Source organism: Drosophila bipectinata, chromosome 2R, assembly GCF_030179905.1.
Source record: "Drosophila bipectinata strain 14024-0381.07 chromosome 2R, DbipHiC1v2, whole genome shotgun sequence".
Lineage (NCBI taxonomy): Eukaryota > Metazoa > Arthropoda > Insecta > Diptera > Drosophilidae > Drosophila > Drosophila bipectinata.
In genome coordinates, this window is record NC_091737.1 from 13,413,308 (window position 1) to 13,437,826 (window position 24,519).

The 24,519-nt window shown below is 43.5% G+C and overlaps 14 protein-coding genes across 16 annotated transcripts; 7 read left to right on the top strand and 7 right to left on the bottom strand.

Annotated features, from left to right (window-relative positions):
- Nucleotides 1-11: 11 nt before the first annotated feature.
- On the bottom strand, nt 12-5,770 carry metro (membrane palmitoylated protein 7-like protein metro). Of its 3 annotated transcripts, none has more exons than XM_017250777.3 (8): nt 5,414-5,770; nt 3,520-3,622; nt 3,186-3,463; nt 2,994-3,125; nt 2,099-2,266; nt 1,721-2,042; nt 1,264-1,440; nt 12-1,207 (listed from the first exon to the last, which is right to left on the bottom strand). In XM_017250777.3, the coding sequence occupies exons 2-8, from the start codon at nt 3,560-3,562 to the stop codon at nt 687-689; spliced, it is 1,641 nt and encodes a 546-aa protein (XP_017106266.1). In that variant the 5' UTR covers nt 3,563-3,622; nt 5,414-5,770; the 3' UTR covers nt 12-686. The 3 variants fall into 3 exon arrangements, with proteins under 3 accessions (XP_017106266.1, XP_017106264.1, XP_070134662.1); XM_017250775.3 differs by having other exon boundaries at nt 1,264-1,557; XM_070278561.1 differs by lacking the exons at nt 2,994-3,125; nt 3,186-3,463; nt 3,520-3,622; nt 5,414-5,770 and adding an exon at nt 2,572-2,958 and having other exon boundaries at nt 1,264-1,557.
- A 298-nt stretch (nt 5,771-6,068) lies between these two features.
- On the bottom strand, nt 6,069-6,602 carry LOC108131509 (uncharacterized). Its single transcript, XM_017250407.3, has one exon. The coding sequence runs from the start codon at nt 6,586-6,588 to the stop codon at nt 6,112-6,114; it is 477 nt and encodes a 158-aa protein (XP_017105896.2). The 5' UTR covers nt 6,589-6,602; the 3' UTR covers nt 6,069-6,111.
- A 242-nt stretch (nt 6,603-6,844) lies between these two features.
- On the top strand, nt 6,845-7,427 carry LOC108131510 (uncharacterized). Its single transcript, XM_017250408.3, has one exon. It carries the CDS (start codon nt 6,845-6,847, stop codon nt 7,274-7,276), a length of 432 nt encoding a protein of 143 aa, XP_017105897.1. The 3' UTR covers nt 7,277-7,427.
- A 1,048-nt stretch (nt 7,428-8,475) lies between these two features.
- On the top strand, nt 8,476-8,924 carry LOC108131537 (uncharacterized). The gene has a single exon (XM_017250435.3). It carries the CDS (start codon nt 8,514-8,516, stop codon nt 8,868-8,870), a length of 357 nt encoding a protein of 118 aa, XP_017105924.1. The 5' UTR covers nt 8,476-8,513; the 3' UTR covers nt 8,871-8,924.
- Nucleotides 8,925-9,087: 163 nt separating this feature from the next.
- Nucleotides 9,088-9,659, top strand: LOC108131522 (uncharacterized). Its single transcript, XM_017250421.3, has 2 exons — nt 9,088-9,184; nt 9,408-9,659. The coding sequence occupies exons 1-2, from the start codon at nt 9,088-9,090 to the stop codon at nt 9,596-9,598; spliced, it is 288 nt and encodes a 95-aa protein (XP_017105910.2). The 3' UTR covers nt 9,599-9,659.
- On the bottom strand, nt 9,593-10,100 carry LOC108131521 (uncharacterized). The gene has a single exon (XM_017250420.3). It carries the CDS (start codon nt 10,013-10,015, stop codon nt 9,680-9,682), a length of 336 nt encoding a protein of 111 aa, XP_017105909.2. The 5' UTR covers nt 10,016-10,100; the 3' UTR covers nt 9,593-9,679.
- A 482-nt stretch (nt 10,101-10,582) lies between these two features.
- LOC108131538 (uncharacterized) lies at nt 10,583-10,985 on the bottom strand. Its single transcript, XM_017250436.2, has one exon. It carries the CDS (start codon nt 10,946-10,948, stop codon nt 10,598-10,600), a length of 351 nt encoding a protein of 116 aa, XP_017105925.2. The 5' UTR covers nt 10,949-10,985; the 3' UTR covers nt 10,583-10,597.
- Nucleotides 10,986-11,852: 867 nt separating this feature from the next.
- LOC108131529 (collagen alpha-5(IV) chain) lies at nt 11,853-12,864 on the bottom strand. The gene has a single exon (XM_017250428.3). It carries the CDS (start codon nt 12,621-12,623, stop codon nt 11,937-11,939), a length of 687 nt encoding a protein of 228 aa, XP_017105917.2. The 5' UTR covers nt 12,624-12,864; the 3' UTR covers nt 11,853-11,936.
- Nucleotides 12,865-14,741: 1,877 nt separating this feature from the next.
- Nucleotides 14,742-15,339, bottom strand: LOC108131532 (uncharacterized). Its single transcript, XM_017250431.3, has one exon. It carries the CDS (start codon nt 15,237-15,239, stop codon nt 14,877-14,879), a length of 363 nt encoding a protein of 120 aa, XP_017105920.2. The 5' UTR covers nt 15,240-15,339; the 3' UTR covers nt 14,742-14,876.
- Nucleotides 15,340-16,868: 1,529 nt separating this feature from the next.
- On the bottom strand, nt 16,869-17,348 carry Listericin (listericin). The gene has a single exon (XM_017250426.2). It carries the CDS (start codon nt 17,312-17,314, stop codon nt 16,961-16,963), a length of 354 nt encoding a protein of 117 aa, XP_017105915.2. The 5' UTR covers nt 17,315-17,348; the 3' UTR covers nt 16,869-16,960.
- Nucleotides 17,349-19,265: 1,917 nt separating this feature from the next.
- LOC108131482 (shematrin-like protein 1) lies at nt 19,266-20,064 on the top strand. Its single transcript, XM_017250362.3, has one exon. It carries the CDS (start codon nt 19,339-19,341, stop codon nt 20,062-20,064), a length of 726 nt encoding a protein of 241 aa, XP_017105851.2. The 5' UTR covers nt 19,266-19,338.
- A 480-nt stretch (nt 20,065-20,544) lies between these two features.
- On the top strand, nt 20,545-20,911 carry LOC108131420 (uncharacterized). Its single transcript, XM_017250290.3, has one exon. The coding sequence runs from the start codon at nt 20,548-20,550 to the stop codon at nt 20,839-20,841; it is 294 nt and encodes a 97-aa protein (XP_017105779.2). The 5' UTR covers nt 20,545-20,547; the 3' UTR covers nt 20,842-20,911.
- A 1,620-nt stretch (nt 20,912-22,531) lies between these two features.
- On the top strand, nt 22,532-23,037 carry LOC108131799 (neuropeptide-like protein 32). Its single transcript, XM_017250858.2, has one exon. The coding sequence runs from the start codon at nt 22,607-22,609 to the stop codon at nt 22,922-22,924; it is 318 nt and encodes a 105-aa protein (XP_017106347.2). The 5' UTR covers nt 22,532-22,606; the 3' UTR covers nt 22,925-23,037.
- Nucleotides 23,038-23,173: 136 nt separating this feature from the next.
- Or47a (Odorant receptor 47a) lies at nt 23,174-24,502 on the top strand. The gene is made up of 4 exons (XM_017250291.2): nt 23,174-23,483; nt 23,539-23,728; nt 23,782-24,397; nt 24,452-24,502. Exons 1-4 carry the CDS (start codon nt 23,174-23,176, stop codon nt 24,500-24,502), a joined length of 1,167 nt encoding a protein of 388 aa, XP_017105780.2.
- The last annotated feature ends 17 nt before the right edge of the window (nt 24,503-24,519 follow it).

Here is a 24,519-nt window from a genome sequence, read left to right on the forward strand (position 1 = left end):
AGAGTCATCCATTTTTCGCATTTAAAATAGGTTTTTATTAATTTCACACTTGTTTTCAACAATGAATCCTCGACAGATTTTTTCTTAATGGGTTTCCAAAATGAGACATGTTACACATTGAGGTCGCATTGTATCCAATATGCTCCAGTTAGTGAGTGAGTGTATTTACAATTGCGATACAATGCGAGGGATTAGTGTTTAAGGTTACAAGGGATTTTGGAGATTAACTCTTTTTGCTTTGACTTTTAACAACGTGTGTTATAAATACATTTATAATTTAGTCCATACTTTTTGAACACAAATAAAGTTTTGTACAACAAGTTTATAATTTAATTTGTATCGTAATTGTAAGATAGATGCGCTGCTTGAGTTTATAATTCCATCTCCATATCCATATCTTCCACTCTCGATCTCTCTGCCTATTTATTGTATTCATTACTTTGTTTTCACTTTTACGCAAAAAGGTACATGTCGTGAAAAGGACTAATGCCGGACGGGAGTGCCCAGCAGGACCGCCTACGGGTTAATAGTGTCTCACATCTCTTCTCTATCTCCACTTCTCTCCTCTCAAATCTTCTCTAGCAGATTGCTAAATTCGTATGGCAAAAATACTTTGGTGTTGGTGTTTCATTAACAAGTTGCATGAAATGCTACTGCCCCTTAACAACTGGCACTCCTGGCTCCTCCTACTGCACCCACATGGACGGGGCCCAGAGCGGCTCGTTCTCCAGACGCTGGACATTCTGGACCAGCTGCTCGAAGGCGTTCACCAGCTCTCCGTTCACGATCTCCACGTCGAAGAAGTGGCCGTAAAGGAAGTCGATCCGCTCTGCTGACTTGATCATGTCCTCGAACTCCTCGTCGGTGAAGCTTCGGGCGTTCGCCTCATCGAAGGTGCTCTTGGCCCTCGCCTCCGTGCGGGTGGCCTTCAGGACATCTAGCTCTGGCGGCTTTACGTGGATCAGGAACGGCTTCAGCTGGGCGGTGCGCAGCGTCTTGATGGCCTGGTAGTGGGGACTGATGACGCAAACGCACCCGGCATTCACGATCGACTTGACACTCTCCGCCGAGGTGCCATACAGGTGTCCCTTGTACTCGCCATGCTCCACAAACTTTCCCGCCTCGATGTCCGCATCCATTTTCTCTCGGGCCACAAAAATGTACTCCCTGCCAGCTACTTCTCCAGTGCGCATTGGTCGTGTGGTGTCTGGTGAAGATTAATACGATGTTAGAAAGGTTTAGAGATTAGGCAACTTGACTTACATGGCACTGGACTGCGGAACTTCTCTGGATCCCTGGCTATTAGCCGACGGCGTAGCTCATTCCGACCCACTCCGGGTGCACCGATGAGCACCACGGGCCTGAAGACTCCGGGACGGGGATACAGCTTGGCCACCTCCTCGTACGTGGCGATCTGCTCCCGGTCAAAGTCGTCGTTTTCTGTCAAATCGTACATGATCTTTTTAGTCTTTGGCTGGCGGCAGGAGGAGCTACTGCTACTCGCCGGCAGGCGGGGGGAGCCGGGTGGGGTGGTGCATAATGAGGCACATGAACCGGCTGGCGATTGCGAAGGTGGATTGGGGTATGTAGTGGTGGCCAATTGTTGGTTAGATGATGGGGTTTTTGGTTTTCAGATGCGGCATGAAAGTAAATCAATGTTAGTAATGGATGCGGGCCAATAGCAAAGCCAAGATGAGCGGATGATGCGGCGAATGCTTACGCTTCGAGTCCAGATCAGTGCCCTCCCGCTGGGATCGGTCGTGGAGGATGCGCCGCTCCTGCAGTGCCCGGCTGGGAATCAGTCCAGCCCGCGCCGAGCGCTCGTGCTCCTTGCGCGCCTGCCACCAGTAGGCGTCGTCCTGGCCCACGATGTGCAGCACATCGCCGCGCTGGAAGGCCAAGCCTGCCTCCTTGCAGGGGATGTACGGATCCACGTCCGGGTTGTAGTCGAAGTGAGCGCGGACTCGCACCTTGGACTCGCGCTGGGCACCCTTGTTGTCCGCAGGAACCAGTTTAAAGGTGATAGTCCCCTCCGAATTTTGCTGTTTCCGAAGAAAATGTTTACTAGCGTTTGGGAAGCCTTCATATGAGAGCTTACCAAAATAGTGAGGACATCGCCTGGCGTCTTGCCCTCCACATTGATGTTGTTGACCTCGATGACCTCGTCACCGACGTGTATCAAACCAGAGCGATCTGCAGCGCCTCCGTGCATAATTCTCGCAATGATTATCTTGCCAGACTCCTCGTCGGTTTTTATGGTGGCCCCCTAAAAGTAGGCAACAGTGTCAGAGAAGTGCCGAGCAAAGATGCGGTCTTATGTATGTGTGAGTGCTAAGTGTATGTGTGTTGTGTGCGGATTGCGGTTTCCGGCATGTGTGTGTGTATCTGATGGATGTGTCACAACAACAGAATGGGGACAAAAAGGATGTATCTTTGGTGTAAGTGTGTGTGTGGGTGTATGGCGCACAGCATCCTGGTAGCTGGGTTGCTCTTATTTTTATCATTGTTGGTGCTTTTGAGAACGGGTTTCTGTATTTTACGCTATGGACATTTGGACATTTCATTACTTACAACAATTGGCTCCGCACTCTGTGCTCCTGTCTGTGTTTCATTTATTTTTTTTTTTAATTTTCGATTGATTTTTGGTACAAAATGCAGTTTAGTTGGGTATGGGCGAATTCGAGAGATTGGATTCGATTTCATTCGAATTTTGGCAAAAGCAAAATTTACAAAATTGATTAGCAAAAGGGAAGAGTTGACAGAGAGAGGCGATTAAACAACAGAGAAGTACGAGAATGAATGAGAAGGCGCAGAGAGGAGCAGTTGGCGGGGGCGGTGAAAGTGACAGTGAGAGTGAAAGTGAAAGTGGGAGGCGAAATGGTATGCCAAGAGTGACACGAAAGCGATAGACAGCACAGGACAGCGATCACGTTGATGAGATGGACATGGAAGACGAAATGGATGGCAGGATCAGGATGGCCAAGTAGACTCACCAGCGGCTCGTTGCTCTTGACCAGCTGAACGATCTTGATGGTCTCCTCGTCCTCGTCCATTTCCACAGGTGCCTCTGGCAGGTGGGGATAGAAGTCCTTTTGAGCGATGGCATCATGGGCGAATAAGAGGTGCTGAAATAGATATTGTTTCATATTTAGAACTGTCAAATATTGGTTATAAGAATTAGCAACCTGGACATGGGAGTCCTGAAGCAGATGAAAGGCCTCCCGGCAGTCATCACTCAGGTGGCAGCGTTGCGATAGCTGTTCCAGGACCTCGTACAACACCTGGGCTGAGGTGGAAAGCACTGGGGCTAGGCGATCATCCCGGCCCACCTTGGCCACTTTCGTGTGGACATTGACGAGGGCATTGAGCTCCTTGGACTCGAGCAGGGCCTTAAGGAAGTCAATCTCCTGGTCATTGGACAGATTCTCCGACTCCTTAAGTGTGGTGATCAATTTGGAAAGAGCTGGAAAGGATAATTTTATTGTCTTAGCTCATCAGAAGGTAAGGCGCGCCACTCACCTGGATCCCAGTTTATGTCAGATGCCATAACTGCTGCTAGCATGTCACCCAACAGCCGACGAGTCACTGTCCTTGTTTATCCTTTATCCGTTCGGCGCTGTTCCTATAATCGAGTTAACAAAATCGATACAAGACTTTAACAACACAACCAAATTTGCGCATAAACATGTCAACTAAGACTTAGGTCAGAGGGTAAACGGAGCCAGACGAAAGTCGAATGATAATTTCCAGGCCCAAGGTTGCCCTCCATCGAGGGGGGTCCACACCCACTCCTACCCCCAGCCCTGAGCTCCTTGTTTTGCGTCACACACGCCACAAAGGACACCCTGACATTGAGGAATTTCCATGTAAATTAAATTTATTTTTTTGCTACATAATATGTATTCTAGAAGTTTGATTTTTATTAAAAGGAAAAATACGTAACAAAAATGTTGTATGGAGAAATAACTAGCATTGGATTGGCTTCCAGATTATATTTAATAACTCTTAGGAAAGCTCCACTGTACTTGTGTCTGTTACCATAACAATTTGCGCCTCATTGAACTTACTTCCCGGGAAATGAGAAAATGGAGGGAGCACTACGGCGACAATATGTCTGAAGAGCGCCCGACCACCAAGCGCCAATGCAATTAGCTGACATTAAGCCAGGCCAAGTGGGTCGAGCATTTTTGCTGGCTGCTGGCTTCTGGCTTCTAGCCAGGGGGCCAACTTGATTAGAGCGGGCGTTAAATTTATGGTCACTTTCATCGGGCCAGTGGCCCGGAAGGCTGGCGCCCGCTGTTGCAATCTGGACTGCATTAAATGTTCAATGACTGGGCTTCCTGTTGCAGAGACAGTGAGACAAAGTAAACCCAACCTCATACCATGTATTAGTGTCTACGTTTTTTTTAAAAATGCTAAAGTTTTTATAGTTTTTGGCTAGGCGCCATTTTCCAGGGGTCACCAACTTATTGCATGACCGGCTCTCATTAGTGCCACTTTTTCACAAAGAGCCCTAGTGGGGGGGTGGGTGGCTTGAGCAGGAGCAGGTGATTAGTGTCACCTGAGTAGTCACTCTGGCGAATCCAAGAATAGCGTCTCAAGTGAGGTATTCGCGTGTCCTTCAACTTGCCGTGTGGTCTCGAGTTTCTGTTTTGTTGTCGTAATGAGAACACGCATCTTATGCCCTCTGACCAAAAACCAGGCTAACGACCTTGAACTACATACTCGTGGGTGCACAGCCACCCAACAAAAAAAGCTGCAACAGCACTAACATTTAGAGCAGATTGCAGCTCAGCTACGTCAGTGCGTGGGATTCGGGGGTTGCAAGTAGCAGTTCAAGGGTATTTTGTGGGGAAGTTTCCTCATTGTATGAGGGATAATTGTTCTATTTTTTAACAAAACCACCCTGTTTGTTATTTTTCAACTTTGATTTTCTCCTTTGGGGGGGCAATCAACCAAACGACAGGATAAAACTCAAAACACTGACAATATCCTGGTTGCAATTAAACTAATTACGTTCAAGAAAGGCGAAACGTGTTAAGTGGTCTGGCAAAAAAGCGAAATAATGACGTTCCCCGGGGTTGTTTTGGCCAAAAGTGCATTACCACACAATGACGAAAAACTGCAGAAAATAGATAAGACAGGTATCGAGGCTGTAGCAACCCCACTTTCTTTTAAAATCTTGGGGTTAATTGAATAAATTGAGAAAGCAATTGCTGTTTTATTTTGAATTCAAAGTCCTTGCCACCCTGGTCACACTGAAATAACGGGCACAAAGAGAAATGGCCACGAGCCAAAGAGAAAGCAAAAGAGAAAGAGAGCCACAGCAGTTGAAAGTTTTCCCCTTGAATTTGATTAAAAACAAAGTATTTTCCCCCCTTTTTTTAAGAAACGTTTTAAAGTAGGTTATCACCTGGAGTTCTGGCCCACTATTCAGAATGCTGGCTGGTGTTGCAATTCTGGCCCAGCTTCGGTCGTCTGGCGTTGTTTTATTTTTAAACAGATTTCCACTTCACTCACAGACACTCTCGCAGACACGGACACAAGAACACATAGGCGCCTTACGGCGCTGTCTGTTGGCTATTTTTGCTATAATTGTGCTATTTTTAGGCGCAATACGAAATAACTGCTATTTGGCAACGCAATTCCTTGGCCAGATTTATCACTGTGACCCGTAGCGCCAGCGGGTGTCCAAAAAAACGGCGGAGAGACAGCGATAGAAGGGAAGCTCTGGAGGAGCTACGGCAGCCACGTCCGATCCGAGCGAAATATTTTCTCGAAATGAAGGGAATTCGAAAGAGCGGAAAAGCACAGAGCTGCCGGAGTATCTGCTGGGGGTGGAAACTGCGCATGTCAGTAAAAATATACAGGGTGCTTGGGGTTATGAGGTTTGAAATTTTTCAAAAAATATATTTTCCAAAATATACATTTTTTTAAGAGGATTTATTAATCAATTTTTACATTATACGAAGGATTCTCAAAGAAACCACTTACTATTTTTATTTTTAGGCACTACCTTGTTAAATAAAAAGTCACATAATGTTTCAATTTGTTTAAATTTTAAATATATATTTATTTTTTCTAGATCTCCTATCTTTAAGTTACAAATTCTTAGCCCAACAGGCCGAGACCACCTGCTCCTGCTCCTGCCGCAGCTCCGAACCCAGCCACACCTCCGCCGAACTTCTTGTCGTAGCGGGCACGGAATCCACCGCCCAGGCCTCTGGCTCGCACTCGATAGCTCTCCTTGTAGTGCCCGAAGCCGGCCCCTGCTCCGATTCCTCCGCCAATCAAACCTCCACCGCCGACAAGTCCCAGGGCTTGGGGCTGCTGCTGCTGGATGATGGGCACCTGTTGCACCACCGGCACCTGCTGGATTACCGGTACTTGCTGTATTCCACCCAAGCCGCCGACTCCACCAATGGCTCCAACGCCACCGACTGCTCCAATTCCGGCTACACCTCCTCCCAGGGGATCAGCCAGTATCTGACAGATACAGATGCCGAGGAGGAGAAATATTTTCACTTGCGGATTGTACTTCATAGTCGCCTTGTGTCCGAAAACGGTTTGAAATGCCAATCCCAACATCACTTGGTTTATAATGCCTCGTAAAGCGACCTTCGGCTAGTAACTACATATTATGATGACGAGGTGTGAACCACTGGTCGGTGATGGGTAAAAACCACTAGAACCGCCCCAAAACAGATATGGGGTCTTTACTATATCTCTTCGGGTTTTTTCTCGGCCGATCCATATGTGAATTATTATGGCAAACAGGGAGCCACTAATTAATTTGCATAAATAAGCAGTTGGGAGTGGGGCAACTTAAACAGTATCCAGCATCATGTTGTGGCAAACGGTGGTCTACCTGCTCGCTCTGACGTTTGCCCTGGTCAGTAGCACGCCGATCCTCTCCAGCAACGACCGGGAATTGATACGGAAGCCCCGGCACATTGGCGGATTCGGAGGTGGCGGTGGAATCATCGGGGGAGGCATCATTGGCGGTGGAGCCGTGGCAGCTGCTCCTCCCATTGTGGCTGCTCCAGCCATCCAAACAGTGCCCATCGTGTCCACAGTTCCTGTGATCACAACTGTACCGGTGGTATCTGCCGTTCAAACGATACCATCCTATGGCTACGGATATCCCCAGGTTGGAGGACTAGGTGGACTAGGTGGACTCGGAGGACTCGGCGGCATCGGAGGCGGCGGCGTTGGTGGTGGCTTTGTGGGAGGCGCGGTAGGATTTGCCAAATTCAAAGGCGGCTTCTTTGGCTAAAAAAGCTAAAGTCCCCAATGACCCAGTCCAGACTTTTGGAATAGAGTAAACAATGAATAAACAAACTGCTGCGAGATCGAGTTTCGTTTTGCCGAGTGTTTGGAATCAACATTTTCGATGAGGTTGCACATTTTTTTATACACATTTTTTTGTTTTTGTGGATATTTCTGGAAGAGCCCAAGTCTCGTTAGTTATATGTATATGTACACATATGTGCCGAAAAACACGCGAGACGTAGCGGATGGGCTTTTGAGTGGTAAACACAACAAGCCATCAAGCGATTACAGTGGGTCAAGTTGTCTAAGTTGGCTAAGAAGAAGGGCAGAGTGGTAATACATCCAAAATATGGTTTTAAAGGGCTTTTTGGATAGATTATCTGAGTCTTTAGATAGATTATCTTAAGGGCTTTATTTTACAAGATTTTTTTACACAAATCTTCTTTAAAGAGTTATAGATACAAAATTAAATTGTATTTTATTTTAATTAAAAGAAATGTCTTATTCAGGTTCAAGTTCTTGAGAGGCTTAAGGTTTCTGAGGTCAAGGTTAAGGGTTCAATAATCAAAAACAAAAAACAGATAAGCATTTCTGTTGAAACTTGAGTATCTTTAAATATTCCATTATAGAGAGTGATAGAACCTTTTGATAGAACACTGAAAAAATAAGACAGGTTGAAAGATCTTTTTAGTAGATTCCCTCAAAAAAAGAAAATATATCTTTGATCACAAAATGTGGAGAAAGGTGCCAAAGAACGTAGAACCTAAAATCCTCTATTCTCAGTGAACCTCATTGGAAACCCCTTAACCTTAACCTCCCCAAAACAAAAACCGAATATCTTCATCAATCAAAGATCTGGTTACATGTCAACACCGATCTAGATGTTGCTCCACTGTCTCTCCAACTTCCGCGTTATATTTCAATCCGTCAACACATTAAGATTGGGTCAAACTAATGTATTTGTGTAGACGTTTTGTAGATTTTGAGTTTTATTTTGTTTTTGGGTTTTTTTTTCAACAATTATTCTCGGCGGCTTTGGTTGGTTTGATTTGAAATTTGTACGAAAAATAAAATAAAGCAACTCTCAATGGCAATCAAGAGATATGTCGTTGAACCTCCTTTGTTTACGACTCCCGGGGCCTGAGTTCTTAACCATTCTGTGTTTGGCTATAAATTAAAGGCCAGGTGGGCGATGAATTTTAGTATTTGGCGAGCCCCAAGTGGGAATACGACTGGAAAAAATGGATTACAAACGGATATTGTTTATGTTGAGCCTGGCTGTGCTGCTGTTCTGTAATTTTGTGCAAGCCAGCGAACCGGAAACGGATGTGGCAAAGGAGAAGCCTAGTGCCGTGCAACTCTCGGAAGCCGGCGAGACGACCCATAATGAGGAGGGCGATCGAAAGGTCCGCCAGTACTTTGGCCCACCGCCATTTGGGCCACCACCACCGCCCTTCTTTGGCCCACCACCACCACCACCCTACTATGGCGGAGGCTTCGGCGGTGGCTTTGGCGGCGGTTTTGGGCGCACTCGTGTCGTCACCCGCACCCGTTACCGTGGACGCGGTGGCTACTACGGCGGAGGCTTCTACGGTTAATCAACTGAGGACTCGCCAGTGAATAAATAACCATTTTGTGATACTTCTTTTGTGCTGTTCCACCAAGTGTAATCAAAAATACGAATATATACCTTATGCAAGTCCATTCAATCGAGGGTTTATGGCGAAAAAATGATAAAATTTGGGTTGGGATTTATGGCGGGGAAAGCTTTAGTTTGAGGTGTTTATAAGTGAGGAGGCTGGTCTTTTTGCCAAAATGTTCCGTTTGCTGGTGCTGTGGGTCACAGTGGTGCTGGTCGTGTCGCTGGACGAAAGGGAGTTTGATCCACAGGTGGCTCCGCCTCGAAATACAGGTAAGAAATGGGATATCTAGTTGAGACTACAAGTCGCTGGCCTTTGACATTCAAGTGTTAATGAAATAATTACTTGTGAGAATAAATAACAGTTGAATAATGTTAAAATCATCTTTAGTATCATATATTATGAAGCTTAATGTCTTTGTTATTAAAATAATTGCTATTATTTTTTCTACCCAAAAGTACTTTATATTCTATCATCTTTTGATGACCTTTCCAGTTTCTAAGCCTTTCCAACTTTGGCGCAACTTTGCCAGCCAGGTGCGAAAAGTCTTTAGTAATCTTCAGGCCAAAACCACTCATCCACCACCTCCCACTGCCAAAGTCAGGATAAGAAGCACCACGACATCAGAGCCGGAACTCCAGTACTATGGAGCCTTGAATCCAATTTATCAAACTGGGAACTTTTAAAATTCTAAAACTATTATTGTACTTTATTTTGTAATTCTTAAGCTAGAGATGGGATGATTAGCGAACTTTGAACTTAGATTATTAGAACTTCTTGTTGAAAAGGCTCTTGAATCCGCCAAGACCACCGAATCCACCGCCGAATCCATGTCCACCGAAGCCACCGCCGAAACCATGGCCCAGACCACCGAATCCTTTCAGGCCACCAAGTCCACCGAACTTGCCGCCCAGTCCACCAAAGCCTCCTAGTCCTCGGGCCACTCTTTCACCCTCCACTTCATCCAGCTGTGGCTCCGGCTCTTGAACCTCCAATTCCCAGAGGTTCAGGGGTTCGATGTTGTTCTGCAGCTCCACGGGAAGGGCCAAGGAGCAGGCCACCATGGCGGCAATCAGGGCGAAACTCAGAGCCAGGAACTTCATGGTTTTTGGGTTGTTTTTTAAAGAAATGTATATCTTCCGAAATGTAATATGATTAACCGACTGCTGGGCTAGTACTTATCCCAATGACTTGGCCACTAGGTTTATATACTTCTGGTCTGGGTCTTGGACTCGTGCGAAGAGTTGCTAATTCGCAGTGTCAACAAAGCCGCCAAAAAGACGCCCAGCAACTGGTGGCTGCGATCTTGTCTTGGCCAAATACACTCGTACTTTCATTCATCCAAACTTTTGTTAGACTTTTGGGATGGGTCTGGCCATTGAGTGGGTTTGCTCATGTCTTTAGCTCCAGGCCTAACGATAATGTTACATCATGTTTGCCCTGGCGATTACCAAGTCGGGTTGCTCTTGAAACGTAACCATTTTGACCTTAAGCCGTGTTTGCTTTCGGCCAAATTGAAAATATCATGGCTTAGAACAATTGCTAATCGAGGCGGGTCAGGATTTCAATGACGCGTTTGATTTCAAAAATAAAACAATCTCGTTTGTGTCTTAAGTCTTTTGTTTAATATGCTAATTAATTACGACTAATATTTATGCTTAGCACCTAGGAATATGACTGTTAGGCTATTGCCTCCAAAGCGAGTATCGTTCACGTGCTGTCATCTTCTGACGTCTTCTTAGGAATTTCTTGTACTGCCGTGTGTTGACTTTCTGATGACTTCCAGCCAGTGCCTGGGCCAGTTTCTTGTAGCGATACTTTGGAGCTTGTCGATGTCTAGTTCTGCTTAAGGTGGGGATTGTATTGTGGCGTGTTTTTCGCACTTGCTCCTTGACGAAGGACCTCGACCAGGCCACGGGATCCAGACTGGCATCGTAGCCAGCTTCATTGGTATTCCACCAAGGTCTCGCCGCACAAATCTCCATTAGAAGTATGAGAATCAATATCAGAATGTGAGTCACTGAGGCGAAGTTCATGGTGCTAGGGTCAGGCGAAGACTGATGCACTTTGACCTCGCAATGCGGGTTCTTATACCCACAAACCATTATCGGATTATGCCCGACTGCGCAACTACCTGCGACTTATCAATTACCCAGGTACACAGACACACTCTCTCAGGTAAACTCCCAGATTGTAAATCAGTGCGGGAAAGGTTTGTTTTTTTTAAACAAAAATATGTTCTCCTCCATGGGAAGATCGGAGAACGGGACTCTGTCAAAGGCTCTGCGGGTGAGAAACGTCGTGTTAATTTCACTTTCACAATCTTGGCCGTCTGGCACCGTTTGCCAAATTACCAAGTCCACGATAGTCCAAGAGAGAGAACCTTGCACCCGACACCTGCTGCTTAATTAGCGCATGCTGAAAGAGGTGAAATCCACTCTCCAGGTGAAATATGAGGGATTCGTTGCAGCCAAACCCGTTTCCATGTTTGCCTACTTTCTAGCCATCTCTAGACATTTCTGACACTCGTCTGCAAAACTGGCACAGAACCCAGGCCAGCATAAAAGCTGCAAATCGCATTGGATGGCCTCCAGTTCTGGCCAAGATGAGGAGCCCGCTGTTGCTGATTGGGCTGCTATTGCTGCTGCACTGCATCCTTCTGGCGAGCGGGGGACAAAGGCTTCCTATTCGTTTACCTAACGGCTATATATGGCGTTCCCGGGGAGCTTATCCAAAGTTTTCGGGCAAAGGAGACTTCAAGCTTCTCACACGGCGTTCACAGCCTTCGAATCTGATCTGGAAAGTGGGGTATACTCAAACCCATAAGAGCTAAGGACTTTAAGCTAGGATAGTGCTATAATTTTGAATATTTATTTTGAAGAGGCTAGCTTAAAAGATTGTAATATGAAATTTTTTTTAAAGAAAAGACTTTATTACATATTTTAGATTATTTCAAAATGTTCGTATATTTGGCTAAATAAATAAAATAAATAAATCTTATAATGAATGGATTAAGAATTGACTTTAGAATCCTGGGGCATAGGCCTGCATGTTCATGCGTTCCAGGAAGCCACCGGCTGGCGGATACAATCCAGGCATGTTCGCCTGCACGGGAAAGGGCTGAGGAGCTGGATATCCGCCTCCCAATCCTTGGGCATTGGCCATGTTCACGATGTTGTTCAGTGCCTGGAAATTATCCACCGAAGGCTGTGGAACAAATCCATTGGGCAGCTGGGGATTTGGATATCCGAGGGAGCCACCAAACATGGGTGGAAGGGGGCTGGGGTATCCATAGGGCCCGAAGCCACCAAAGCCGCCAGGAAGTCCGCCCGGCAAGTTGGGATCCGGATAGGCCGTTGGATAGTTGGTGTTGGCAATGTTAGCTTGCAGGCCGGGAATTCCATTCAGGCCAGGAGCTATTCCAGGATAGATCAGACCCGGGTAGTTGGGATATCTCACCAGTTGGCTGCCGACGGCATTAAGGGCCATCTGGTTGACCGGCATACCGATGGTCATGGTCATGGGTTGAGTGGCCATCGCTGGAGACACATTGGTGGCCACCATCTTGACATCCGCATCGCTAGCAGTTCCTTTAAGCTGACGCTCCTTCCGAACATGCTCCTCCTGATCCAGGGGCTGCGCCTTAACTGCTGCCAACACCAGCAGGGACACCAGCAGGATGGACTTCTTTTGGGCAACGTAACCGTTCATATTGGTAGCAATCTCTGGGGGCGACTGTTTGCTTCCGGCTCGTCGTAATCCCCTTTTATGCCGAGGCCAAGACACGGTGGAAACTTTCTTTTGCAATTATCCGGCTCGGTTCGCTTTGGTTTTCTTGAAAATAAAGTGATGGCTCTTTTTTTATGGGTTTATGGCGGCAAAAGTCGAACACAGCGCGGCCCACTGAGCGTGCCTGTCTTTCGGTTTTGTAATCTCTTTATAAACAATTCACACTTTTAGCCTAATGCCCAAGGCAAATAAGGTGCGAAATGTCTCAGCATCCCCGCCAGTGTAGCTCCGAGTACGGAGTCCGGAGTTTACCTTGCAGAAAATCGTTGTTCGCCAGGTGAGTCGCGTTCGTATGGTGGATATAAAAAAATATATATATTTATTATTGCCTGTATTTGTACTGGGCATGGTGCAGCGGGGGCGGAATGAGCAGGCTGACTCACAAATGGAACGAGTCATTTCAATGAATCTTTTTCAGCATCAGCCTGAAGGTATGCTTTAAAAAGTGGAACTCCTTTTTGATTTGATTTTATTACATTTTTAGCTTTATAAGTTTTTTATTGGCTGGGTTTTTAGAAAATATAAAAAGATATGGCAAAATTAAAAATTGAGAAAAATTAACTCAATTCAAGCACTCTTTAGCAAATAACTCTTATAGTTCTCAGCAGCTTTGAAACCGGAATATCATTTATAAATCAGAGTAACAATCCTCACAAATCTGCATCAAAATATCGCGGAAACCAGAAAGTTAAATTTTCGATCCATTTTTCGAAAATTTTCTAAGGGGTAACATCATGATTTTGGCAAAAAAAAAGTCAAAAATTTGATTTCCCCGTTTTGATAGAATTTTAATGCAGATCGAAGCTTTTTGGAACCCTGATGCCTAAATGGTATTCCTTTTCCATATCCGATACGGATTGACTTAAACATTGGCTTAAAAGTGACTGAAAATAGTTAATTTTTCTACCCGAAGATTTGAACTTGGTCAACGAGGCTTTTCTTCTTGATTTATTTCACGGGAATAGTCATAACTTGGCCAATACTTATCCGATCCACGAATGTCATATCTTTCCGATCTTAGATATTTCTGTACTATTATTCCCTATCTGAACATGGCCAACTAAAATCTGACCCATTTTTTGTAAATTTTCAAAGGGGTAACATCATGATTTTGGCCAAAAATGGGTCAAAAATTTTAATCTACGATTTTCATGAAATTTTGATGCAGTTTGAAGCTATTTAGTCCCCTGATTCGTAACTGGTTATCCTTTTTAAAATACCATACGATTTGAAATATTGGCTAAAGAGTGCACGAAAAGATGATATTTTTCCACCCTATGGTTAACTTGGCCAATTAGTTTTTTTCCCTCGATTTATTTCTGGAAAATAGCCATAACTTGGCCAATACTAATCTGATCAACGAATGTCTTACCTTCCCGATCTTAGATCTTCGAGTGTAATCATTTTAAACCAAAACCCGGCCAACTAAAATCTGAGCCATTTTTTGTAAATTTTCAAAGGGGTAAGTAACATCATGATTTTGGCCAAAAAATGGGTCAAAAATTGTAATCTATGATTTTTATGAAATTTTGATGCAGTTTGAAGCTATTTAGTCCCCTGATTCGTAACTGGTTATCCTTTTCAAAATACCATACGATTTGACTTAAATATTGGCTAAAGAGTGCACGAAAAGATGATATTTTTCTATCCTATGGTTAACTTGGCCAATGAGTTTTTTTACCTCGATTTATTTCTGGAAAATCGCTATAACTTGGCCAATACTAATCTGATCAACGAATGTCATACCTTCCCGATCTTAGATCTTCGAGTATAACCATTTTTAACCAAATTCCGAAAAACTAAAATCTGACCCATTTTTTGTAAATTTTCAAAGGGGTAACATCATGATTTTGGCCAAAAATGGGTCAAAAATTTAGCTTCACATTCTCGACCATATTTTAATACAGATCGAAGCTATTTAGAACCCTGATTCGTAAATGTCCTTCCTTTTCAAAATCCGTTGCAAAATGGCTACTTTATAGCCTAAAATGTGGTTGAAAAGTTTCCTTTTTTGAAAAATTAAAAAATAAACTTTTTGAATATGATTTTACGTATAATTTATTAATTGGTTTTATAAATAAATATTTCTTAGTATTTACAAAATATATTGCTAAATATATTGACCTGTGCTTTTCCTAACATTGTTTAAAGTGTAATCCATTTAGAGGCTCTTCTTTATTTTCCGTAGCTGTCGGTGTAGGCGGCACGTCTGGCATCAGCTCGAGCCTTTCGGACTTCGAAGGAATCATCGGCCAGGTAATGGGGTCCATACAGATCAGAGTCGTAGGATCTGCGGTTGGAACCGGAGCTGTAACCACCGGTTTTGCCGTAGACTGCACTCTTTGGATAGCAGATAAAGTAGTCGCCTTGGTAGTAATCCGAACTGGCACGCTTTTGACGAACTGGCTCGCCAGTGAGATCTGTGGCCGAAACGAATCCTGGATCCTGGCTAGCTTTGCTATCGCTGATGGGGGCTGCTTGGATCAGGCTCAGACCGAAGATCATAGAGATCATTACGACGAAGATGGTGAACTGCATGTTGATTAATCAGGTACTTTGAGTGTTTTAAAGGGGGTAGTGCTTTGGTATGTCCAATGCTTTTTGAGTTCCTTGGGGTTCTGTGGCTGATCTGTCGCCTGCCAGTGGCTTTTATACTCGCGATTGTTCCCCAATACCTGCTAATTGTTATGACAGACCGCGTCGCCCAGTCAGCCAGCCAGATTCCACTAGTGTAACACTAATTTAATTTGTTTCGCATCTTTCGATCCAATTAGCAGGGATCGGGACGTACAACATTTCCGTCAATGCAATGTCCAGCCTTTTTTTTAATTTTTAGCCGTTTTTTTGGGATGTCAACTCCCCGCTTGTGACGTCAGTAGGGGGTTGAACATTTTTGCGACTTTCTGCGGTTTTTAGTTTAATTTTTTTTTATCACTTTTTGTTGCGGTAGGCACTGCCGACATTTGAATGATTCATTTTCAGAGTTGGCCTCTTCGGCAGATCATAGGAAAAGGAATTTATCACCAAGTTTGGTCATCAATTAGTTAGTTCTTTGTATTATAATTGTGACGTACATATCAACACCCTATGACGGAGTTCTCAGTCTCTTCAGAGGCAGACACCGAAAGTGAAACCTGTTTAGACTCTAATTTCAGATAAAATGTTTAAAACTAAGATTCATAAGGATTACGCGTCTCCAAAAATCTTACATAAGTTAATATTTAATTTTATTTGTAAACTATGATGTATATTTATTTTAACCCTCACATTTTTGTGAAATGAATTCACGTAATATTCAACTTAATTAATTGCGGTAAAATATGTTAATTTCAGATTAGAAACATTCAACTTTTGTTCATTTTTAGCCTTTTGGATCAAAAATGCCGCAAAAACCACAGTCTGTATCGTGATTCCATATTTTAGATATTTATTTTTGGTTTAAGATTTATTTTTAAGTCAGTTTTGATCTAATCTTAGAGTATGATTGGTGTAAAGCTGCATTTCTAGCCTAGTAACTAGTAGCTAGGGGAAAAATGTACATTGTGGGTGAAGGCGTTAATTAAATGTAAATACTAAATGATTCAAGCGGAAATGGATACCCCTTGAGAATGAAAAATATTTGCTTTTGCTAATTAGAGTTTGTGAATCATAAGATTGTGATCAAAACGCATCACATAACCTGGAGAGTTCAAATATCGCAAAATATTCCGAGTATCTGGTGAAATGAGGTGCCAGGAACTTAAATATAGGTAATTTTCCATTTAATTTTTTTGGATCGGGAGTGCATAAAACAAAACCGCAAAGATCGAAAACCAGGTGGCTAAAATTTAATTAAACTAGCTAGGGGGCATATCAAAAATATATATTATATTTCTATTGATTTTAGCAATTAGAGAGTGTCGGGAAAACAGGTTACATTATCCCAGATATAGGCGATTTCATCCAGATTTATTTTTGATCCAATTATAGTTAGACCCTCACCAAAAATTTACCTTTAAAAATAATCTCTATTAGAGGAATATTTATTTTCTGTGGAAAATATATAATCCGTTTTAATCTCATCGATTAGCATTTGTTAAGTTTTATTTTTATTTTGTGAGATCCAAGTACGTAAGGTATCTGCTCCCATTCACCCCCTAATTCTCACCCTTCGATTAAAAATATCTGTTTTTGTTTTCGTTTCGACTTTCGTCGTTTGTTTATTTTCGGTTTTGTTTTTAATTTTTTTCCTAATCTAAAACGCAAGGGGGACGGAGCTTTTAGCGTCCCCAGCCGCCACCGTATGAAGAGGCTGAAGCCGAAGCCGAGGCAGAGGCACTGGCTCCGCCATAGCCACCACCGCCGCGTCCATAGCCACCGCCAGGATAGAAACCTCTGCCTCCTCCGAAGCCTCCCCTGCCATAGCCTCCTCCGCAACAGAATCCTCCTCCACGTCCGCCCCATCCTCCGAATCCACGGGCAGCTCGAACTCCGGCACCATCATCGACTCCCTGCTTGGCTTCGGCATCCTCCAGGGTCAAGAGCTGCACCTGCTGTTGCTCCTCCTTCACCGGATGTCCTTGGGCCAGGACAATGCCCACGAATACAAGGGCGGCAATCACGTATAGTTTCATTTTGGAGAATCAAATACTTTCTAGTCCCGAATAGAACTCGCATCGATCTTTTATAGCAAAACCATGGCGGGGATGTCCCGGCCGAAGAGTGAGAGATCTATGGCTCATGGGAGAGTTACTTTCTAGCTGCATCATCCTGGCTGTAACTATTAAGTATCATTAGCCAGACAGAGCCCTCGGGCAATTATCGACTTCTGATGAAATCACCGAAACTCTGGGGGTCAACAAAAATCCCAGACACGTCAATTGGGGCCGCCAAAAACAAACCCCTCAATCCCAGAACCTTCTCCTAACATCAAGTAGAAACAAAAATAAATTGCCCACCTATGTGAAAAAAGTTACACAAGAAAGAATTATAATTATACATTTAATTTAGAAAAAAATCTATGTTTTTTAATAGCTAAGAGAATATAAATAGATATCTATATAGATAGCTAAATCATTAATCAAAACGCCATGGATTCACGAATGGTTTTTAGTTAATTCTGAAAAAATAATCAAAACCAAAAAAATTTAGAACAAAATAACCTATTACCTATAGTTTACAAAAATAACAAAAAAATTAAATTTATTAATCATCTACCAATATTTTAATAAAATTAAATATAAGAAATAGATAAGTTTGAGTAGAAGTTTAAGATCCAAATTATATGGTAAAGTAACAAAATAAATATAAATTATAATTAATTTATTAAAAGCTTCTAAAATGTATTGATTTAATAAAAATAATTTACTAAAATTAATAGGAAATTGCTTCAATTTCTTTCTGTATATTTCTGGATAGTTCTGTTCTCGAACCAGCCCCCAGGATGGGGATTTACTTTGCCTGCGAATTGAATGAAAACCAGTTGAGAAATCGCATGTGATCGCTGACCCGAAGAAAGACAACAATATTTTGTCGTAGAGTACCTGCATTCTACCATATATGTATGTAAGGTGGGATCGGATTTTACATAGGTGTCTTAATATTTTGTTGGTTTTTTACGGCTCGAGGGGAAGCACAATTAATTATAAACCGCATCATCGCAACAAGGGTTCTTATTTCTTTTTGGTGCAAAAAAAACAACTTAAAAAGGGAAACCAGTTTGCTGTTCATTCAAAAAGTGTAAAAATCAAAGTGATCATATAGATGATAATGCAAAAAAAATGAATTTAAACGTAACGGAATTTAAATAAACAAAACGTTTATTACGGAGATGAGTAAACCGGTTGCTTTGAATGAACATTTCTTAAAGGTCTAGTGCACTCCCCGTAATTATGGCATATTTTACAAATAGTAGTTATAATATGGCATATTTTACAAATAGTAGTTATAATATCTGTTGTTTGAGTTGTTCAGCTGTCTAACTAACTGATAGCCTGTCAAATGTCTAGCCGGATTAATTCAATTAAGAGCAAAAGCTAAAGATTTCCATATGTCTGGAGGAACCCTCTTTAATTAGTAAAGATATAATAATTTGCATCAGTCGCAGAATTCATGAGGGAATCTCTCCTGTCGTTTGGCCCCTTAGATTGTCAATCTGGTGATTAACTTGGCTATTGACTTGCCTTTATTGCTAACCAAATATTGAACTGCTTAATTGGCTTTGCAGAAACGCCCCCGAGTTGCTAAGTTGTTGCTGCTTTTGAAGCGAAAAAAAACCCGCGGAAGTGAGCTAACGGTGTGAAACAGATTGCTGACTTATTTGGCCAACATTTTGTTTTTTTGGCAAGGTCAATGTCGGGTGGGAGCCGACTGCAGACTGGGCCAACAAAAACCAGCCGAGAAGATCTCGAATGGGCGTGAAAGCGGCTTCTTGCAAACCTGTTGATGACGTTTCGGCTTTTAGGTTTTTTGCGTGTCTGTTCCGCTCGACCTGCGATTATTATTATTATCTCTTTTGTCTCGAAGGTCTGCAACTTTTTGGCCAAAACCAATTTGGAAATTCACCTGAGAACATTGTGGTATAAAACAAAATTGGGTTTTTCGAGCACTCTTCAGTTTCCATTGTTTATTAGCATCTGACGGATGCTACGTATACGTAATGTTGCCTCCCGCGCGTTTGATTCTGTTTGTCCTTCTGATTTCGGTGGCAAATGGCCAGAGAAGTAAATCCCGCCAGAATCGTCCTCAGGGCAGGACCTTGGGACTGCTAACACCTTTGTTGTTGGGTGGCGGAGGATCTCTTTTCGATGTCCCGCCTCCTCCGCCACCTGTTAGGCCCTCGGGAGGATCCTCGTCGTCGGCTGGAACCCAATCAGATCCATCGGATTCTTATTACGGCAACAACTATGGATATAGGCCCAATTATGGCTATGGCTATGGATATCCCAGTTATGGTTACAACTATGGTTACCCCAACTATGGGTATTATGGCTATTACAGGCCCAGTTATAACTATGGGGGTTACCAGAGACCTCAGCCCAATCCAGGAAGCTACTACGGATACAGACCGAATTACGGACCATATGGATTGGCATCAGTGGGAGGATATCCCTCGAATGGAGGCTATGGCAGTGCCGCTGCAATCTCCAGTAATCCCACCTCTTCCTTGGGCGTGGGAGTGGCATCTGGAGCAGGCTCTGGAGCTGTTCCTGGAGCTGGTAACTCGCAGTTGTCCACGGCACAGGCTGCCCAGTTGGCAGGACTTTTGGGCCAGGCCCTGGGCAGCAGTCTACGGCCCCTTCTGGCCAATGGGGGCGCGGCAGGAGCCACTAGTGCGGGTGCTAATCCTCAAGCTTTGAGCGGCCTGCTCGGACTACTGGGCTAAGCCATACAAAAAACAGTATTAATAGTATAACCATCGATGGTGTCATTGAAAGTTGTTTACACAAGACACACAAATTCTTTATTTGCTTTAATTTGAATATTAAAGTGTATATACACTGAAATCGATTGGCTAGCCTTCAGGTGACTAATATGCCACTTTTATGATGAATTAGTTAAAGGCAATCTTGAGATTTAAGATATTGTTGTTATATATTTTGTTGTTTTCAAAATCCATCAAATCACCCATCATTTGTTACTGTGTACTTACCTAGCCAGTTGTTATCCACATCGTTTTTCCACCATGCTGTGTGAATTACTTTTAATAAAATATCTTTGTTGTTGAAATGGAATATCCGATGGGTCAGGGCTCAAACTGGTCTACAAGATGCGGCTAAAAATAAATTTCAATTAGTTGGACGCGAAGTGCACTCGGGGGGCTATAAAAGCAGTGGCAGTTGCAGTTGCAACATAGTTCTACCCGACGATGCAGTTCTGCCTGGTCTTGGCCTTTGTGGCTCTTTTTGGTATGGTGTTGGCTCTGCCAACTGGAGAGAATACGCTCCAGGATCAGCCTGTGGCAGCTACCAATCTGGAGGATGTGGCGGACTTTGGCGCACAACATGCCGCCGAAGGCGACCGATCAGCCCGCTGGTTGTGGAACAAGTGGGGAGGACACGGCGGCTGGGGTGGAGGGTGGAGCAGCGGTTACGGAGGTTACGGTGGCGGATGGAACAGAGGATACGGAGGCGGCTGGCGCATCTACAAGTCTTGGTGGTAGCTTCTCCAGCACAGTGGCTGACAAAATAACGATACCAGCAAACAAATAAAACGATTCACACAAAATCAAACTTTTGTTTAAGTTCTAACAAAGCTTTATACGTATTTGGTTTAAAAACCAAAGCTTAGCCAAGCTTTCTAATGGCCAAAAAACAATAACCAAAATGAGCTTGTTTACGCTTTGCCATTTTATGGAAAACATTAAATTCTTTTTCTATAAACAAAACTATTAAAATAGGTAACAAGAGTAAACAAGTGATTTTAAATAAAAAGCAGAAGGTGAAGCTTAAAAATCAACAAAACCACAAGACAATCTCAAGAATCAAGATGCGCTTTATCCTGTTTTCATGTGTTGTCCTTTTCATCCTTTCCATGGCCTGTGCTTTGGATAATGGAAGCCTGAAGGATCTGCTAAGAGTGGCAGATCAGGGAGAGGCTCACAACGAAAATGGTGCACGTTTGGCAAGAGGTTATGGTCATGGACATTATGGACATGGAGGACACGGAGGACATGGCGGACACGGAGGACATGGAGGACATCATGGACACTATGGTCGATAAATTGCTATATCTAAGAGTTCTTCATTCAATTTTTTGTTAATTAAATAGAGTTTTTTAAAAATATATATCCTTTTAAAATAAATCTTTTAAAATGAGTAGATATTTCTGGTAATGTTCGATTGTGGGACTCTATGAATTGGGCTATGTATTATTAAAAGTATTTGAAAATGCAACCAAAAATCGATCAGCAATCATGAGAAATCAGATTTTTTCTAGAAACTCACATCGTGTATGAACCCATAAGGGGGTGTGTGTTTTTTGCGCGAATTCGCACGAGCTGAGCAAATTATTGTTTGTTTTTTTCGCAACTCTTGGGATATTTGGAGGAACCAGTATTGACAGCTTGGGTTCAATGGCTCAAGCTCGTAAATCCCCGATTGTTTACTTTTTTTTAGACTCTAGATCAAACAAGATGATTTCGACGTTCATTAGGCAATTTGGGACTAATTACCATATGAGTCCTGCCGATGAGAAAGTTGTTTATTCAAATTAGGTTGATGAAGTTATAAAATCAAAAATTTGCATTTTCCAGACTGTATTTTGAATGGCTTAACCAGGTATTAATAGGCTTGACAATCATCCGACACTTGGGGGTCTTTCTCAAGGGGTTGACCCAGTCAAAGTTTAATATTAGTGAGATGCTCACATTGAGTGGTGGAAGTGGAAATTGTTAGTGGAAATTTACATTTTATGGAATATTGATTTGACGCTTATCTGACAGAAAAAAAGGCAGAAACAAAAACAAACCATAAAACAAAACAGGTCCCAATTGTTTAGGGGCTAATCGAATGATCTATGTATTAAACCACTTAAAGGCAACTTTCGCAAATGAGACATTTAAATTTTGAAATGATTCAGTAACGACGTCCAAAAAAAAAAAATTACCAAAAACCGCAATAACAAAAGACCGTAGTAATTGTGTGGTGAAATATAACGATATGGCCGGTCAACAAGAGAAAAAGAGCCCCTAATCCCCGTTGACAGGTAACACTGGCCTGTCGGACTATGCGGGGCATGAGGAATATACATATTATATCTAATATTGTCTTGGGTGTGAGAGCTACAGTTTATTGATGCGTTTCGAGAACAGGAACGTCGAGTACTCAAGCATCTGCCAAATAAAAGGCCCCCAATCGAGTCTGGGAGTCATCAGTTGCATTCGAGCAATCACAACAAGCAGTAACCAGCGAATCCAAGTAACCAAGATGCGTCTAGCACTTCTGGCCATTATAGGCGTGCTTTGCCTCGCCTACGTCTACGCTCTGGACGATGCCAATCCGGAGAACGAGAGGGTGATCAGCCTCCTGGACGTCGCCGATCAGGGAGCCAACCATGCCAACGATGGAGCCCGTGAAGCCCGCCAGTGGGGATATGGTGGAGGACGTGGTGGATGGGGTGGCGGATGGGGAGGACGCGGTGGCGGATGGGGAGGACGAGGTGGCGGATGGGGAGGACGTGGTGGATGGGGTGGCGGATGGGGAGGACGTGGCCACCATGGAGGTTGGGGCGGTTGGGGTCGGTAGATTGCCAAACCACGCCCCCTGCCAAACGTCCTCTTGCCCCACGCCCCTTGACTCCCACTGGACTCCCACCCAAGGATTCAAAGGCGTTAATAAAGAACATTAAAGCAATAAAATTTTGATTTTCATTGGAAATACCAAGAGAGCTGTCAAACGGCAAAAGGTGTGAAGACCTGTAATTACAATCCAGTTTCAGTTTAAAAAGCTGGTGTCCTTGCTGATTATCCTTAGTGCAAAGTGTAGTGCGAAGTCATGTCGTCAAAGGAGAACTTCTTGGAAGTGCAAAAAGGAACAATAGCCCTGCTGGGATTCGATCTCTTTGGGGAATCCAGAAAAATGTGGCTCCGTCCTTACAGAGCAGTGAACGTCTTTGGAATAGCTACCTTATTCCCCTTTATCCTGGCTGCTGTTCTTCACAATATTAAGAACGTAATGTTAATGGCAGATGCCATGGTGGCTCTACTAATCACGATTCTAGGACTTTTCAAGTTCAGCATGATACTGTACTTGCGAAAGGATTTTAAAGGACTCATTGATAGGTTTCGCTTGGTGATGGCAAATGGTGAGTTGGAAGTCTTGAAGAAAGAACCTTAAAAAGTTATTTGATTTTTGGAAAGAATCTGGACAGGGAGAGGAGTATGCAGAGATCATCAGGTCCGCCAATCAGCAGGATCAGCGTGTCTGCAGCATTTTCAGGACCTGTTTCCTCATCGCCTGGGCCCTCAACAGTGTCCTGCCCTTTGTGCGAATGGGTCTCAGCTATTGGTTGACAGGACATTACGAACCAGAGCTGCCATTTCCCTGCTTGTGGGTGTTCTAGTTATGTAAATTATTCATGATCTTCAATATTATGTGCTTAGATTCCCCTGGGACATTCATATTCTAAGGAACTACGCCATGAGCTTTGTGTTTTGTGCCTTTGCATCCACTGGCGTGGTTCTGCCAGCCGTCAGCCTGGACACAATCTTCTGCTCCTTCACCAGTAATCTCTGCGCCTTTTTCAAGATAGCCCAGTACAAGGTGTTGCGATTCAAGGGCTCTACTCTGGAGGAATCACAGACCACTCTGAATCGCGTTTTTGCTTTATACCAAACCAGTCTGAACATGTGCTCTGAGCTGAATGAGTGCTACCAGCCTATCATTTGTGCCCAGTTCTTTATATCCTCCCTGCAGCTCTGTATGCTGGGCTACCTCTTTTCGATAACCTTTGCCCAGACAGAGGGTGTGTACTATGCCTCCTTCATAGCCACGATCATAATTCAGGCCTACATCTACTGCTATTGCGGCGAGAACCTGAAGACGGAGAGTGCCAGCTTCGAGTGGGCCATCTACGACAGTCCCTGGCATGATAGTCTGGGAGCTGGAGGAGCTTCGGCTGCCATATGCCGATCCTTGTTGATCAGCATGATGAGGGCTCATCGGGGCTTTCGAATTACTGGATATTTTTTCGAGGCTAACATGGAAGCGTTTTCATCGGTGGGGTATCCTAACATGACTTATTTAATTTCTAATTTTTCTTATGTCTTTCAGATTGTGCGCACTGCAATGTCTTATATAACAATGCTAAGGTCCTTCTCCTAAATCTTCAAAGTCCTTGA